The sequence below is a fragment of the Nannobrachium achirus genome (assembly GCF_963921795.1).
Source record: "Nannobrachium achirus genome assembly, chromosome: 24".
In the NCBI taxonomy this organism is placed as follows: Eukaryota; Metazoa; Chordata; class Actinopteri; order Myctophiformes; family Myctophidae; genus Nannobrachium; species Nannobrachium achirus.
This window is the reverse complement of record NC_137831.1, coordinates 31,355,461-31,369,814: the sequence shown is the minus strand read 5'-3', so window position 1 is coordinate 31,369,814 and position 14,354 is coordinate 31,355,461. Positions and strand designations below refer to the sequence as shown.

Genomic DNA, 14,354 nt, shown 5'->3' with positions numbered 1-14,354 from the left:
GTTCCAGAGAGAATGCATTTTACTTGGCATATATGCAGTCAGAATAACAGAACATGTGAGAGCATCAGAGACAGGAGGCTCGACGTCTTGCTTATCATCTCCGTCGGGTGGAAACCTCATATTATGTCCAAAAACATAACTTTTCAGGATTTGAATTAAAAAACAGCAAGAGTAGCAGATCTACAGCTCCAAAGGCGTCGCTTGTGGATCTGCTACTTTAGATGCTTTTGTGCGACATGAGATACAATGTGGATGAGATACAAAGATGATATCAAAATGGATATTTTGGTGGATGAGTCTAGATGTAATGAAACCTGGGCAAACTTAGGACATTAGGAGAGGTGGACACACTGGCTGCTGGAGGGGAATGGACATCACACTTCAAGTTCACTTACAGGACGGTCTCACAACAACAACACTATTAGGCAGCAAACGCTGCATTCGCCATAAGTGGACAGACTGAAGCTGAAAGGTATTCCTTTTTCACCCACTGGATGGAAATGAAACCTGACAGGTGACTCAGGCGTTTGGCAGACGCGGCCAAACCCCCAACATCTGCTTTCACTTGCACAGTATGGAATCGTCACAGCCTCTGGCGAACCATACACGATGCGGTACCCTGACTGCTGGTCTACATAGGATGGAGCCCCACTAGAAAGCCTGCCTCCTGTGGCCTGTATTGGTTCCATCTCATCTCAGTGTATGCAGTGGTGGAAAAAAGTACTCATAATGTTTACCTAAGTCAGAGGTTATCAGCCTTTTCAGGCCACGACCCCTAAAATAATCATATTTTAACTGGGGTGAGCACTAAGAGTTACATTTTGTATAACACAGTCCTATAATGAAAATAGCAGATCTACACGCTCACAACGCCTCGCAACGTGAGCATGTATATCGGCTATTTTCACAATTTCTGCCTCTAATAGATTTAAAGGAGCTATAGTCAACCTTTTTTTGAAAAACGGATGCTAAAATAAAAATAATGTTTCAAAAATATTTTCTGAAAAAATAAGCTTCATATATGTGTTTCTATTTAAAAAATGACCACACAAAGCGTAAAATAATGATAAAATAATCATATTGGCCATTGTCAGGCTGACACTGTTTACATTCTTGTCTATGTTAGACTAGGATGTAAACAAAGTGTCGACCCTACAAAAAAAAGTTGACTATAGCTCCTTTAAAGTATCAATACTGCAATGTAGGAATACTCTGCAATAGTAACAAATTCAATATGTACCGTATTTTCCGGACTATAAGGCGCACTTAAAAGCCTTTAATTTTCTCAAAAAACTACAGTGCGCCTTATAGTCCAGTGCGCCTTATATATGGATCATTCATTGACATTGACATTCCCTTTAGCACAGCTCCATCTGTTGGATGCATAACGCAACGGTAGCGTCTATGTGCGCCTTATAGTCAGGTGCGCCTTATATATGAAAACAGTTTGAAAATAGACCATTCATTGACAGTGCGCCTTATAGTCAGGTGCGCCTTATAGTCCAGAAAATACTGTACTTGAGAGTAAAAGTAAAAATGTATTGGTATTGGTAACATACTCATTATGCAGAATGTCTCATTTCACAAGTTAGCAAATGTACAAAAAGTATCAAAAATAGACAATCTACAAATTGTGAGCTTTTAGATCGTCTACTTTCGCCATACAGATTTGAGTAAACAATGAGTGGACGAGTATAGATCCCTGGGGGATTCCGCTCAATCAAGTGCACAGGGTTTAAGCCAGTGGTTCTCAAAGTGGGGGCCTGGGGACCACAAGGGGTCCTTGCGTGGGTTCCATGGGGTCCCCAGCTAAATTAGTTGATGTAGGATCAAAATCATGACTTTATCCATGTATATGTTGGCTATTCAAAAAAACGCAAATCTACAAGCTCACCACGTCATTTTGTGCCACGCTACGAGCTTGTACAGTACAATCTGTAATTGTGTGTTTTTAGTGTGTTGTACTGACCTGCTGATTCCCTTATAGACGGTGGCGTACGCCCCCTCTCCCAGTTTCTCCAGGTTCAGATAGGAGTTGGCTGTTCCAAACTGTAGCCCTGTGTTCTGACACAGCACACAATACACACACACACAAACACACACACACGCGCACACACACGCACACGCACACACACACGCACATAAATTAAAGACTGTAGGAACATACTGTAGTGTATGCCGCCTGCTGGACACCTGCCTTCAGCTTTTAAACCCTGCTAATGTTAGTATGTTTTCCCCTTCGTCCGTCCGTGTGTCTGTGCGTCCGCGCGTCCTCGCAGTTTGTTACCACCTAATCTCAGTCGCCGTTGGCCCGGTCGCTGCCAAAGTGAGCACACACATTCCCTGGATGCCAATTCAGAACCTCTGACCCACGTTTTTCAAATGGGCCTGTTCTAGCGCCACCATGAGGCCGATGTTCGCAAAACACATTTCTGTGCACTATTCTTACAGATTTTGTCCAAAAATCGTACAAATCGGTAGGCAGTATCTCGACAGTCATGTGATCGACACAGATCTGTCCGATTTTGCATATTCCATCCTGATTGGCTAAGATTGGCTTCCAAAGTTTGCAGCATTGGGCCGTTTTGAACAAAATGCCTCAAATCCCAAACGCAAAGTGCAATTATCATGAAATCGCTTCCCACTAGGTTGAGTAAGAAATGCCACTTCAAATTTTTGAAATCAGCTTCATGGTGGCGCTATAACAGGCCGATTTGTGGTTTTACCTATAACTCCACCTATCAGTTTCAAACTTTGTAAGTGCACTCCCTAGAGGCCAAGGAAAACCCCTTTCCCTGCATTTTTCACATCAGCCTTTTATAGCGGCACCTTTGGGCCGACTTATGTAAAACACATTTTTGGGATATTACTCCTTCAGATTTTCTCCAAAAATAACACAAATCGCTACACAGTATCTCTATAGTCATGTGATCAAGTCTGATCCGTCTGATCTTTCATATTCCATCCTGATTGGGTAATATTAGCTTCCAAAGTTTGCAGGATTGCTCAGTTTTTGAACAAAATGCCACAAATCATCAACGCAGCTTGCGATTACCGTGAAATTTGCCTCACATATTCCCACTATGTCAAGGAACAAAATTGCTATCCTTTTCACATTGGCCTGTTATAGCGCCACCAGCAGGTAGACTTTGGCAATACACATTTTTGGAACACAATGCTTCAAATCATGCATGCAGTGTCCGATTGCCATGAAAGGTCTATAGGTGAAGAACATATGCCACCCTTTTTACATTGGCCTATTATACAGTAGCACCACCAGGACGCCTGGCCTGGTGGAGACCTGTGCTCGGAAGAGCAATGCTTCTAATCTAGTTGATTATTGATTATGTTTTTGGAGCTGTGTGAAACACAGGCTCCCTATACGTGGCTGTGTGGGTCTGTGTGTGTGTGTGTGTGTGTGTCTGTCTGTCTGTGTGTATGTAGCCTGAACTTCCTAAACTTCGGCACGCCACTAGTCCCACAGTTTTGCCACCACACACTCGCGCCATATGTTAAATCGACCGGCTTACTCGGGAATCGTGGGCTATTACTTTTCTAAGAGAAAGGTTCTATAGTTTAATTGATATTAATTTATTAGTGAATTAATTTTCCCCATTGACTTACAATGGGAATCGCAAAAACTCACATTCAATTATTTGTCTCTCGCAAACCATAGGGGCTAGAGTTTCAAGACTTGGAGAGGAGGTTCATAATGATTTCAAGGATTAAATAAAAAATAATTGTGTCATTTGGCCGCATGGTGGCGCCATAACACCCCACTTTACGTTTTGGCCTGTAACTCTTGAACCGTAGGTCGGAAAATTAAAAATATTTTTTCCCTGGATTCCTTGGGTCATGACGCATCTCCCCATATAGGCCACGCCCATTTGCGCCATGATAGATTTTCCGCCATCTTGAATTTTCTCCAAAACACACTTTTTGCTCCTTTTCCTACATATTTTCTTCAAATGTCACAAAAATCGGTACACATGATCCACACACACACACACACACACACACACACACACAGCTCCACTTCACACGGGTGTGATTTTATTCTGCAATGTACAGTAGCACGATGAGATTCTCTGAATGGAAAGTGCATTATTGCGACAGTAGGTCGCAGATTAGTATGTAAACGGTCACAGGCACAGCTTGTCCGTATGTATGTATGTATGTATGTATGTATGTATGTATGTATGTATCTCTGTCACGCCTGACACTGTGGTTCTATGGGTTTGTCGCTCTGACATCATGCTCTGATGTCACTGTGATTTCAGGGGAACCACACTTACAGAATCCCTTTTATATATAGTTCCCTGATGTCATCAATATTAAAGCCATATCTAAAAGGGAATGAAGTCCCATGATGAACCCTGGTAACCATATATGGAGATCCATTTACATGTACAGTATATGGAGATATGCTGTGAGAGCCCAAACATGCGTACTCAGTTATTCGTTATTTTACTGTAAAGTCATATGACGTCTATGACATCTGACATCATACCCTTTCATGCCGATACATGGATTATCCCTGTCTGTAGAACCAGCCACACAGATATGGGCTGTATTGGCCAGATGGCCAATACATGGATTCTGTTAGTGATAGTCACGTGAGGAGCCGCTCGCACATGGGCGTGCGCCAAAGTGTCGGATCGACGGGGGGGAGGCAGAGGGACACAGACAGTTCAATACATTTCCTATGGGGGAGTCACATGGTTAGCATTAGCAAGCCGTGCGTCGGTCACTCACCCACTTAAAGTCGGTCGGCTCGAAGGCTTTCCCACCCAGGGGGTCGCTGTTGCTCCGCCCCCTCTGCACCCTCAGCCTGCGCACCTGCAGGGTGTGAAACCAGTGGGGCTCGGCCTTGGAGAAGGACGGGTCTGATGGGTCATTCAGCTGAGGAGAGAGGGAGAAGAGGGAGAGAGAGAGAGAGAGAGAGAGAGAGAGAGAGAGAGAGAGAGAGAGACAGCGACAATGATATGTTACATATCGTCAGGTGGAAACCTTGTATGTCCAAAACCGTTCGTTTTGTATTCATCATTTTAAACTAGTGAAAATAGCAGATCAGTGGTGTGCTTGCAGATCGGCTATTTTCACTATTCTTGTGCGAAAGTCTTGTATGATTAAGCAGGGCTAAAAAAACATACACATTTGAAACTTGGAGATACAAGGTTTCTGCCCGACAACGACAATATTGTCTCTGTCTGACCTCACGTGTCTAAAAAGGTTACTTTTAAAGATTCAAATAAAAAAAAAACAGCAAAAGTAGCAGATCGACAAGCTCAAAACGTGTCGCTTCACGCCGCGTTTCAACTTGCGCATCTGCAACTTTGGATACTTTTAGTATCAAAATACTGCTACTGTGTGACTGCAGTACGATCAAGTAAGGCATAAATTTACAAAAAAATATATATATAATGACTACACAGCTGCCTGACCAGGAAATTGTACCTGCGACAACCAGAAGCTCTGGCTCCCCAGGCGGTCTCCCTAACCACTCAGCTACGGCCACCCCTAAACTTTAACCCTGCTTCATGAATGAGCTACAGACACTCAAGAAGGAAATGTGTGTAGGTGTGTGTGTGTGTGAGTGAGTGAGTGAGTGAGTGAGTGAGTGAGTGAGTGAGTGAGTGAGTGAGTGAGTGAGTGAGTGAGAGAGAGAGAGAGAGAGAGAGAGAGACAAACATGAAGACAGACAGACAGACATATGAGAGACACATATATCTCTCCATTAGCCACTGGCGGTGCAAGGCGATACACTGTGGACCCAGGAGATGTATAGCTCCGTGGGGCCCAAGGGTGCCCAATCCATCACCTGCCCACGCAGTGGCCCTTCCATCCATTCACTCTCTGTCAACTTTAATGGGAAATAAAGTGGATTTTTAAGGTAACGCAGCAAATCGTAGTCCTGCTGGGATACAGTGAATGTGATGTACTTTTCTTCCACTTTTCGACATTTCGAGGGTTCTGCGCTCATCCACAGCGGTTTACAATGAATGAGCAATGTACTGTTGTTGAAATACTTTTATGTAACTTTACCTTGTTTTTCATTCTTATTTGCTAATGTCTTTCTTTTATGGCTGTATAAACCAAGTTGATCGTGACCAAACCGGAAAAGCATCCGTGTTATTTCAGATTTTTGCATTGGCTATTCAAAAAATGCACATCCAAAGGCTCAACGCGCGTCTCTTTGTGCCGCGCTGCGAGCACCTACTATTTTTGAACATTTTTGAATTATCTTGAAAGTATGAGAACTACTGATTTAGGCCTCAGGTCTTAATGGTTTAATATATTATTATTATTATGTATTTTTTAAATTATTATTATTTATATGTAGTTCAAGTGAATGACCCCATTGACCTCTGAAGCCATTCTCTACAGAGCATAGCATAGGCTATGACAGAGAATATTATGAATATGATTGAAAACTCGATTGCAATACAGTATGAATTGTGACACAATCTTTCCTCATTTCAATTCCATGCCGTGGGTGTCCAGTCCAGCACAACAGTTCAACATGCCGCAGCCATAGTGCCGTAATGACGTTATCTGAGGAGGATATTACATTGCTGTTGGGCAGAACTGCCTATTTCATCTTTTTATGTATTTTATTTTCTGTCCACTGGGATTTTTTTGAGCGGTGGTCACACCGTCTCCATAGCGTGGCCGTGTGTGTAGGTATGTTTGTTTGTATGTGGGTTTGTATGTGGGTCTGTATGTAGCCTCAAGCCTGTGGTGTAGTACCTTTTCTGACCACACATGTTAAGGGAGGGGCGCTGTTGTTCAGGCCAGGCCACACACACACACACACGGGGGGGGGGGGGGGGGGGGGGGAACCACCGCTCAGTTCACACGGGTGTGATTTTTCTCAGCTGAAAGCTGCAAGGCTCTAGCCTAAAAGCGCTTCCAAGGTAAATGCCACGCGCAACGGTGGTGAAGCTGATGGAATTTTCAAAACTGTGGCGTTAGAGGAGAATTCCGGACAAGTGCTTTTCTCACCCTCCTATCTGTTATTATTCCATCCATTATATAAACAAGTAAATTTCTAACGCACTGCAGCTGTGAGCCAGGGGGTAGGAGGTACAGTTCGCGATTGACACTAACGGTTGCCCGACTGCCCGGGGCAGGTAAAAAAATGGTCTGGCAGGTGAAGTTTGCTACTGGGTTGCCCGGCCGGGCAAGTGCACATTTTGAGTAACATAATAATGAGATCTCTGCCTACTTGAATGTGGCTATAGCGTTCCATCTCTCTCTCTCGCTCCCTCCCTCCCTTCACACACACACACACACTGAAGGAACGTGCAGCCAGTGGCTATGTGAGCTCAGTCGAAAACAGCTGATCTCCAAGGCGTACAAACTCACATTATGCTAAAGCATGGCCAGATTAATGCACAGGCTTTACGCGCTGAAGCACAGGGCACCAAACGGTGGAGAGAAAGTGAAAGAAGACAGAACTTTTGCCACAAAAATACAGAAATCTATAGGAAAGGCTGCTGAAGGAGCGCTAAAACTGTGAAACATGTCCGCAAAGCGTCTATTTTCCATGCTATCAACAGTGCTTTTCTGATGTTTCCCTCCCTGTTAGCCAGCCACACATATCCACACTATTGCGCTACATAATGCATTTAATCATGAGCAGAATGTGTGTCCACTGCAGCGTTTTGGGCTAAGATAAACACATGACATATCCGACTCTGATCGTCTGCTATGATTCTTTTCTTTTTTCCCCCTTTTTTTTCGGGTATGTATGCGTCAGGAGACCGACATCACCATAGCTGAAGTCACGGACAGAGCGGCCCATACCAGGAGATATGCACGTGTGTTATGTTTGATACCATGCGAAATGAGCACCGCTCGCTTCACACAGGTACCATTTTTGCCATGTATTGTGACCGACTGAACTATGACACGTGCTGCTTGCTGACAGTCACAATGATTCCATGCCATGGGTTCTCATCTGCATCGTACAAACGGCCTTCAGACATGGTGATTTTATGAAGCCGCGTGAAGCACATGCATGTAACTAAACCTCGCTCTACTTTCTGCCTGCTCAACAAAATGCATTAGGGTCACACAAGTTCCACAGAGAAAGGATTCATTTGCCATGTGTTCTTGCTGTAATCACATTTTTTTTCACAGCCGCGTCATGAATCATAGCGCATATATGCACAGGATTGCACGCCACTGACCTTCATGCTGCATGCTTGCTGAACGTGCTACTTAAAAATAACATTTTGGTCTACACAGTGTAGATGCATACAATGCTGACAACAGCAACACAACACATCAAGATTGCAGCAGCACAGTGATGTCACAGGAAGTGATGTTGTCACAGGGCGTGCATTCCTAAAACGGCACATCCAAAATGATAGTTTTGTTTATATATACACATTTATTTATATACATGAGTGGTTCTCAAAGAGGTTATACAATATGGATAACCCCTTTGTCCATATTTTATACATTGGCAGATACGTACATTATACAAGCTCACAGCGTGTCACGTCATGCCACACTGAGAGCTTGTACATTTGCTATTTTTGAGTATTTTTGGAAACAAGTTGAATAACTCAATATTTCTGCAGTTGGGCAGAAACCTTGTTGTCATGCAAAAGTAGGCAAAATAGCCTGTCTACAAGCTTAGTTACAACGCGGTGTGATTTTGTAGCAATTTTTTGCTACAGTATATTTGAAGAATTTAGAATGTGAAATTGAAACGGGTTATGTTTGTCTGCGGATTTTATAATTTTTTAAGCAATTAAATCTATTAACAAGAGCTTGTGACTAAATAATACATTGGAACACAGATTCTTTTTTTCCATTTCTTTGCAATTTTGTACATACAAGGTTTCCACCTGACAGCGACAATATTATAAAATGGATCCTAAAGTAGCTTACAGACTAGAGGGGGCAAAAACGTGTCATCTTTCCCTTCCAAAATGTCCACATACAGAAGTACAAGAATGCCTTGACCAAAGGACAAACACTACCTGTGCAGTCAGACAATAGGAATACAGGCAGTTACAAAGTGCCTTGACGGCAGAACATTGTTACACACAGTACAGCTGACATACATGTCAGACACAGCGGACATAAATCAAATAGAGGAAACAACATCTCCTCCAAACTGAGTGGCTTCATATAATAGTTGATGGTGAGCAGTACCTTGCTGACCTCTTGGCCCTCCTTTTGGAGGGACTGGCCATTTGTAAGCCGCACGCGCACACGCACACGCACACGCACACGCACACGCACACACACACCACACACACACACACACACACACACACACACACACACACACACACACACACCAGAGTGCACTACCTCAGTCGGCGGTAAGGAAGTGGCACTACTCCTGCTCTTTTGAGACGCACGCCTCTGCAACTCCGTCTCCTTCCCTTCCCGTTCCTCCTGCACTTCCTCCTCCACCTCCTCCTCTTCCTCCTGCACCTCCCCCACCTCCTCTTCATGCTCCCCTGGCCTTTTCTCCTCCTCGGGCTCGTCCCCACGCCGGACGCCGCAGAAGCAGCCGACGCAGCGGGCCCCGAAACCCCTCAGCCGCCATGCCAGGTCACACATCTTTCTCCCAGCCGTAATCCTCCACTCTCCTTTATTCGCTTCTTTTCCTACTTTTTCTTTCAACCCCTCTGTCCGTCCCTCCCTCCCTCCTTCCCTTTCTTTGCTACTCTCCCTGGTGTGTATTTTCCTCGTTTCATGAGGCCGGTCGGGACGTCTAGGCCGCTCATATGACTTGGGTCAGGCTTCGCAAACATGGTCTCATGACTCCTTGTCTCTGAATGCCTCTGCATCACTCTCTCTCCCCCCTCCATTACAGGAGTGCTTTGACAACGCCCCCCCAACACAGCACACACACACACACACACACACACACACACACACACACACACACACACACACACACACACACACACACACACACACACACACACACACACACACACACACACACACACACACACACACACACACACACACAGCACACACACACTCCTTTCCTTTTCTTCAGCTGATGAGCATCCTTCAATGGCCACTCTTGTTCTGAATTGGGTAGAAGGGAGGAGTGTGTGTGTGTGTGTGTGTGTGTGTGTGTGTGTGTGTGTGTGTGTGTGTGTGTGTGTGTGTGTGTGCGTGCGTGCGTGCGTGTGTGCACCTTATTTCTAAACCTCATGTACATGATGTTTAGATGGATGTATAAAAGTGTAGATACCTTGTTGTCTTTTTTTACTTGTGCCACCAGAGTGCGCAAGTACTACGTTCGGTGTTTCGCGGTCTCTCTTCTGTCTACACTCTTTACTGTGGAAAATAGCCGACAATAGCCTATAATGTTTATTATTATGATGATGATCCAACGTCTATACTCTCCGCTCTGCCACACTGTGTGATCATCATCACCTCTGCTCTACCGCAGCAGCCAGCAAGTCACCACTCTTTCCGTGTTGAAGTTAAACTTATATAAAAAGTATCAAAAATGGTATCGAAAAGGGTATCGTATCGATTCCCAGGTATCGAAAAAGGTATCGTATCGATACCAAAGGTGAACAATACCCATCCCTAGTAAAAACTGCATTCATGGTCTGGAGAGGGCACTTTTTACAGATAAAAGGGCAGGGACTCAAGCCCCTTTTGGTGTCTACAGTATGTATGCATGGTGGGAATCACACCCCTGACTCAGGAGAGAAAAGGGACTTGATCATGCCATACACATCATGCTACAGACTGGAAATCAGTGTTCATTTAGTCGACGGAAACTATGACGAAACATGTACGGACTGCCTTTTTTAAATAAAAACTAAGCTATGATGACTAAAACTAAGACTAAATATATTGACAATTTAGTCAACAATTAGACAAAACTAAAAAGTAATTTTATGTTTGGTTGCACTCAATTGTAGATTTAGTCGACTAAAATCGTATGACATTTAATCGATTAAAACTAGACATGACTTGAAAACTAAATTACATTTTATTCAAAAGACTGAATGACTAGAAAGTTGCTGTCAAAATGAACACTACTGGGAATGGAACTGCTAACCTCTTTCTGTGTTTAGTGCCTTGCTCTATCCACTGAACCATGCAGGGAACCCAATAAAACAAGGAAGAGGGAGGCAGGGAGGGGGCTACGTGCATCCAGGCAACAAAAACAAAACAAAAATAGATTACATTTCCTTTTGACACATGGCACAGAGACAATGAGACCTCACATTCACAGTGTAAATGCAATAAACACCAGGCTACACCCACCCACCCACCCACCCACCCACACACACACACACACACACACACACACACACACACACACACACACACACACACACACACACACACACACACACACACACACACACACACACACACACACACACACACACACACACACACACACACACACACACACACACACACACACACACACAATAACACGTGCTGTAGTAATATGCACATACTGACACATTATTTTTTACAGCAAATAGTAATTTTTGTTGGCATAGTATTAGCTTATGGGGCTTTTTTTTGTAAATTAATGCTACTTGATCATACAGTGTGACACAAAAGCATCAATAGTACATTTGCAAGCTGGAAAAATAGTCATAATTGATTTTACCCATATTGCCTAGCCCATCTAGCGAGACTGAAAGGAAGAAATAATCCATCTTGTTCCGGGATTCTGGCATGGGCCCCATTGTACATCCATCAGCACCTACCCACACACTCAAGGCCCAATTTGCAGAGCCTGAAATCTTTCTGTTATGTTTTGAAAACTGAGCAATGATTACTAATCAATCAGTTAGCCAGCCAGCCAGACACTGACAGCAGTTGCTTGCTTTTCAACTTATCTGTGACACTACAGACTGTGCTATTTAACTACTAACAGTCAACTAATAGGTAACTTGTACATCAGTAGTGCTACAGGTAACTACAGTCAACTGAGAGTTAAACACAATCTCATGACTGATCCTTTTTCCATAATATGCGATTTGTGAAACAGCGTGAAAGGAGCCCGTCACGCACTAGCACGTTGTTTCATAAACAATCAGCACAATATGTAGAATTATTATGTGTTGGTATAGCCAAACAGCCATCCAGCTGGGTCAAAGTTAACCTTTGAATTTATGAAAATATCCAAGACCTTTAGGGTTTTTCGGGAAAGTTGAACATGTGTTGTATTGCTAGTTCGACCACTTCAAATATGCTTTCATCTTAAAATAGCAAATAACCAAAACTAACCAAAAATCGTCAAGTTTAAAACGCGTCACACTGTGATGTGCTGTAAACTTCTAGATATGCTTCCATACGTACAGTAGACAAGACATGCTAACTGGGTGCGTAGTTCTGACGTCCCATTGTTCCGACGTCCCATCAGTCCGACGATACCTAACCTTATAACCCTAACCCCCTTTTTATCGCGATAAACAATAATAACGCGTATTGACCCATCCCTACACTTGACACAACACGTGACCACAATTTCACAACTTTCATCTAACTACATTGCAAAGTAGAATACCTTTCATGTTAATGTGCTTAATTTCTGTGCAACAACTGTTTAGAACCTAGCCTAGCTACATCACGCTAATGATGTTGGCTTTGATGCTATCTTAGAATAGAAGTCAACCTGACAGTGCAAACACATAATTGCCTTCTTTGATGCGTTAACAATGCGACAACGGGGATCAGCTGGGTCACACACACACACACACACACACACACACACACACACACACACACACACACACACACACACACACACACACACACACACCACACACACACACACACACACACACACACACACACACACACACACACACACACACACACACACACTCCACTCTGCAGTGCTCTAAACTGAATGACTGATCCATGTCCATCAGTTCTATTTAACTGCTGACAGTCAACTGAGAGGTCTACATCAGTGCAACGTAACTACTGACAGGTCAGCCGTCCTTCAGGGATGACAGCAGAAAGTGGAAGGGAGGGAAGCCGGTTTCTATTTTGGTTCTGCCAAAGGGCTGTTTAATGGACCCTGAAATGATGTGCTGCTCTAAGACTGTGTGACAAGGCCTACCGGAGATACAGTATTAAGAACTACAGTATACTGCTGTGTGCTCGCGTGTTTGTGCGCACGCGAAAAGCAGTGGGAGATCGGCGTGTGTGTGTGTGTGTGAATGAAAGCAAGAAATAAAAGAACATAACAATTTTAGTGCGAAAGAGGTGTGTGTGTGTGTGTGTGTGTGTGTGTGTGTGTGTGTGTCTGTGTGTGTGTGTGAGAGAGAGGGAGAGAGAGGGAAAGAGAGACAGAGTGAGAGAGCGAGATACAATGTAGAGAGGAAGTAGTATACGTAAGATGTGTGTGCATGTCCACATCATGTGTGTACATTAGGTGTCTATTACGTCTCCAGTAGGTAACAAACAACACGATGACCAGACCCTGATAGAATCAACTTCACTACTCTGACATCATTCTCTCTCCCTCTCTCTTTCTGTCTCTCTCTCAGCGGGGGACAGTGCTGACATCCTCTGCAAATCTCTTTCCTCTCCAGGGGGCAAATGCCTCACAGCAAGATACAGAGGACAGCGAGCAAGAGCGAGACACAGAGAGAGAGACAGAGAGAGAGAGAGAGACAGAGACAGAGACAGAGAGAGAGACTAGAATGCTATTTGGCCCTAAACAGAGAATACACCGTGGCAGAATACCTGACTCAGTGGGCACAGTCTTGTGATCGAGAAAGGCCGTCATAAGCATACCTGGCTCCCTAGAGAAAACAGAATTTGCACCTACTGCGCACAAAATGAAGTGGAAACTGAGCCACACTTCCTAACCGCCTGTCCACGGTACCTAGACATCAGAGACACATACTACCCACAGATCATAACCACCCAAGGAGAGTTTGAAAACATGACTAATGATGGAAAAACTCCCATACCTGCTGGGTGAAGTAAAACGATGTGCAAACACAGCAGCAAGATTCTTGAGCTGCTGTGATAGGAGAAGGATATGAAATGGAACACAACCACCTTAAAGACTACTAACCGTTGTGTATATCCCTGCACTGTCTGCATTGAGTAACCTCGATACCACTGTTTTACTCCTGTACTGTTTTGATTTTATTAATTGATCGTATTGTACACACTTCTGCTTAGGTGATGTAAACATTATGTATCGCATGCCAATAAATAGGGATGTCCCGATACCACTTTTTTGCTGACCGAGTACGAGTACAAGTACTTCATGTTGAGTACTCGCCGATACCGAGTACCGATACGAGTACAATTAATAATACAAAATGTATTTAAATTACGCTTTTTTTTTTTCCTCTAAAAAA

General features: G+C 43.8%; 1 protein-coding gene across 1 annotated transcript in view; it reads right to left on the bottom strand.

Annotated features, from left to right (window-relative positions):
- Nucleotides 1-14,354, bottom strand: part of cdk15 (cyclin-dependent kinase 15) — a gene marked incomplete at both ends in the record, with an annotated part of 81,745 nt that overhangs the window by 52,614 nt on the left and 14,777 nt on the right. The window contains 2 exons of the mRNA XM_080720309.1: nt 1,970-2,064; nt 4,756-4,902. Coding sequence (XP_080576435.1) covers nt 1,970-2,064; nt 4,756-4,902 — 242 coding nt within the window. The remainder of the gene's footprint in view (nt 1-1,969; nt 2,065-4,755; nt 4,903-14,354) is intronic.